This window comes from Brassica oleracea, chromosome C9, assembly GCF_000695525.1.
Source record: "Brassica oleracea var. oleracea cultivar TO1000 chromosome C9, BOL, whole genome shotgun sequence".
NCBI classification, from domain to species: Eukaryota; Viridiplantae; Streptophyta; class Magnoliopsida; order Brassicales; family Brassicaceae; genus Brassica; species Brassica oleracea.
The window spans coordinates 7880807-7885351 of NC_027756.1; the positions used below are offsets into that span (position 1 = coordinate 7880807).

Below are 4545 nucleotides of genomic sequence, written 5' to 3' on the forward strand. Positions count from 1 at the left end.
ACGGTTATGAGCTTTGTGGAGTTCATCGAGAACCAGCTACTCCGGAGACGACACGGGAAATCCAGGCATCCGAGGCAACGAGGAGAACCTCACATTCCCGTGGGTTTCGTCAAAGGTAGAGAACGGTAATCGATTCCGAAGAATTTCGAAAAATGGGCTAGCGGAATGTGCCAGGTTTAGTGGGCGGGCGAAGTTAGTTTGTAATAGTTTAACTTTGGAGCTTTTGTTCAAAGCAGGTTTGTAACCGGATATGAATCCCAATTTTTCGGGTTGAATAAAATTTTAATTTTCAAAAAAAAAAAAAAACTCTAGAAAGAAGAAAAATATTGTCGCCTGTTGTCAGTGTCTTGTCACCATAAAGACGGCTTAGAGCAACCACATCCCTGGGTCATTTATGCAAGTCCTAAGATTTTTTTTATTAATATTTGTAGGTTAGGACTTTCTTGTGGGACTTTTATGAAATTTGTGATTATTGGTAGGACTTTAGGTTGGTCCTTAGGTTAATTATTTTATTTTAAATAAGCAGAATTATAAAATATAAGAAAAATCATATAAGTAGTTTAAAATTGGATAACTAATAAGAAAAACAAATTTATTTATTTAATAGAAAATTAGAAACATTTTATTACATTCCATTTATTAAAAAAAAGACTTACCTAAAAGCAAACACACATTTTATTCATTTAAAAGAATTAAAATATTACATATTATTATTTTGAAAATGTCCGAATTTATCCCATATATGTTCAATCAAATCCTTTTTTAATTGTTGATGGGTATGTGAATCCCGAACTTGTTTCCGACGACCAATTGCATTCCCGGCCTTTGTAGGCCTTTTTAGGGTAAACGTAAACTCCTCATCTTGAAATTCCTCAATAGTGTCTGAATCTCGTTCATCTTCAACAATCATATTATGGAGTATGATACATGCCTTCATAATATTTCCTATTTTTTCTTTGTCCCATAACTTAGATGGATTTTTGACAACCGCAAATCTTGCTTGTAGGACTCCAAAGGCACGCTCAACATCTTTTCGAACTGACTCTTGGTATGTAGCAAACAATGACTGCTTTTCGGTTTGTGGTAGTCGGATTGACTGAATAAAAGTCGCTCATTTCGGATATATACCATCTGTTAGGTAATATGCGAGATGGTACTCCGTTCCGTTGACATAATAGTTAACTTGTGGGGCGACCCCGTTAATAATGTCATCAAAAACAGGTGATCGATCAAGAATATTAAGATCGTTCATAGTACCTGGAGCTCCAAAAAAAGCGTGCCAAATCCAGAGGTCTTTTGAAGCAACAGCCTCCAACACAATTGTTGGTTTTCCGGTTCCCCGTGAATACATTCCTTTCCAAGCGGTGGGACAATTCTTCCACTCCCAATGCATACAGTCGATGCTTCCAATCATTCCCGGGAATCCACGGTCATCTCCAGTATGTAGTAGTCTTTCCAGATCCTCCGGTGTGGGATGTCGTAGGTATTCATCGTCAAACAAGGTGATAATTCCGGCGGTAAAATTGTGAAAACTTTTTCTAGCCGTTGTTTCAGCAAGACGGATATATTCGTCTTGCTGATCGGCCGCACCACCGTATGCCAATTGGCGAATAGCTGCAGTACATTTTTGCAGAGGTGAGAGACTTGTCCGTCCGGTTGCATCTTCTGTTAGTCGAAAATACGGTATTTCTGTAGAGAGACGATGCACAATACCCATGAACAAAGATTTGTTCATTCTAAACCGGCGCCGGAATAAACGGGTTGAATATATTGGATTCTCGGAAAAATAATCAATCCAAAGCCTTCTATGCCCTTCTTCTCGGTCTCTCTCTATAAAAATTCTTTTTTTTTTCTCTCTTTTGGTTCTGGAAAAGGATCATTAAATCCGAAAAACTCAGCAGCCATTGAATCAAATTCATCATCATCACTCTCATTGTGGTAATGATAATGCGAAGATGAAGCCATTCCAATGTTTTAAAAGATGAGAAGAAATTGTCAAAGAGAGGAGAAGTTGTGAAAAATTTTGTGTAACAATGTCTTATATTTATAGAAGTGTGTCTACCTTGTGATACTAGTCTTTGTACGACAAGTGAGGAGATGTATTTTGGAAAGTTTTTCACGAGAAGTATATCTTGTGAATGTGTCTTCTAAAATTATTAGCATCTTGTGAAGTGTATTTTGGATATATGGTCACGAGAAGTGTATCTTGTGATACTAGTCTTTTACGCTGTCGTGTTAGTAGCCTCTTGTCTTGTTATGTAAAATTATTAACATCTCGTGGTTGTTACAAAATATTACACAAGTCATTAAAAAATATTGCACAAGTCATTACAAGTCTCCATAATTCATTAAACAACATAACATTTCCGAGAGAGATAAGACCATATCCTAGTCTCCAAAATCATTAAACTGCATTACATATCCTAATACAAAGATCGCGAATCACTTAAAACAGATCACCACACCTAAAAAAACTAACACAGTGATCAGTAGGCCAACAAATAGTTCAAAGCCAATGAGGTAACTTGATCTCTTCTTTCCTAACTCATAGACAAGGTTCTCAAGCCTAACCAATTTTTGCTCAGTCTCAAAGTCACTAAACAAGGTTAGATTGTCTACCTTTTCATTGAGTTGAAGTACATGTCTATCCCTTGCCCTCATCTCCTCCATCATGGCGACATCCCCCCACTTCCATACATGGCATTCTCCATCGTTAGCTTGGTCACAAGTGAAGTAAAGTCTTCCTCTATCGTTAAGAGTCTTCAAAGTTGCTAGTTTTGGAGCGCCACCACAGTAGCAGGTCTGCGGAAATCCGAACTCAACTTCGGGTTGAGGTGGGTATTGAGGCGGCTCTTGGTCCCGACGGATGAGCTCTTCTTGGTCCCGACGGATGAGCTCTTCTGTAGAGCTGTATCCATAGTCTGATGAATCCCCACAATAAACCTCTGCAAGAGATGGCTGGCTGTAGCTATATCGTCCCATTTCCTGAAATAAACACACCAAATTTTAATTAAAACAGAAACTTTGATTCATGGTAAAACATAAATAAACACAGCAAATTTTAATTAAAACAGAAACATAGCAAACACAGAAACAGAAACACATAAGAATTTAAATAAAAACAGCAACTTTCATTCATTAGATAGAAGGATACATCGTACTCACATAGAAAACAGAGACATTTAGACTTATTTCTAGCAAAGAAACATGGAAACAGTTGATTCAAAGAAACAAAGAAACATGGGAACTTAGATCTTAACAAGCTAATCCTTAGAAATACAGCGCCAATAGCTTATTCTTGACAACTTCTTCAGCCTCAGTAAGTGGTTGATTCTTGGCTAGAAGTGTGTCAAGAATCGCAAGATTTGTTAGTATCTCCTTCATCAAGAGATCATCCTTCTTCATCTCCCAAACGGTCTGACACTCCTCCATAGACCTCACTGGCGCGGTATTCTTCCTTTTAGCTTTCGCCACCTTGATACCTTCAGGATGGACCTCAGGATCACCTACGGGGCAGCTTAAAGCTTGGGAGCATGTCTCTTTTTGCTTTGAATTCCCACTAGGCTTAGGAGTGTTAAGGCTGAGCCATTTCTTCTCATACCTCAACACACACCAAGCATGGTCAAGCGTGAATTTTGTCTTCTGATCGGCGAAGTAGATGTCTTTGGCGAGCTTGAGAAGATCATTGTCTTTCTGACCATAACTCATCTGTCTCTCAGCTGCCGCGTATGCAGCACATAATTTGTTCGTGTAGTCATTGATTTTGTGCCACCTCTGCTTACAATGGAGATGCTCTCGTGATTCACCACTCGCTTTAGCATGGGGACTTGACGCATAGAACTCACCAACTCATTTCCAGAAAGTCCCTGATTTTTGATCAACTCCAACTACAACATCCTTGGATGTGTTTAGCCACCCACTTATTAACACCTCATCATCGGCTGGAGTCCAGTTCTTTCGCTCCCTAGAGGCAACTGGTGGGTTTTCCGGTGCAACTGGAGCCTGTGGTGGTTGTGAACTAAAAGCTAGGATGTCTGATGCTTCAAACTGATGAGGAGAACCATAACTTTCATAAGGAAAGGTCTGGCTGTTAAGAAAGCCGACGAAACTAGGACGAGGCTGACTAAATGGATTCAATGGATCACTTGAATCCATTGAGATTATACGAGATAGAAGAGAGGAAGAGAGGTTGCTGCGTTTCAATAAGTGAAAGATTGATGTGTTTTAATAGGTGAAAAGTGAGGATGTAAAAAGTAACCTTCTTAAAAACCTAACCACAAACTACCAGGGTCTAGTCAGAACTTATTACAGTAATAACAACAAAGCTCAACTTTAAGCTTTATCTTAACCGAACGAGAACAACAACAAACGAAACTATAAAGAAGACAGAAGACAGAAAACAACGAAACTATAGTAAACTTGTTTTCCAACTACTTCCCATTACACTCATCAAACCAAGCAAACATATCTCCACGCTATCTTAAACATTCTTACACAAAATCACAAACACAGTACGGTATCTTACACAAAATCACAAACACAGTA

At 38.7% G+C, this 4545-nt stretch overlaps 1 protein-coding gene across 1 annotated transcript; it reads right to left on the minus strand.

Annotated features, from left to right (window-relative positions):
* Positions 1–3270: 3270 nt before the first annotated feature.
* LOC106314241 (glutathione S-transferase T3-like) lies at positions 3271–3708 on the minus strand. The gene has a single exon (XM_013752150.1). It carries the CDS (start codon positions 3706–3708, stop codon positions 3271–3273), a length of 438 nt encoding a protein of 145 aa, XP_013607604.1.
* Between the last annotated feature and the right edge of the window lie 837 nt (positions 3709–4545).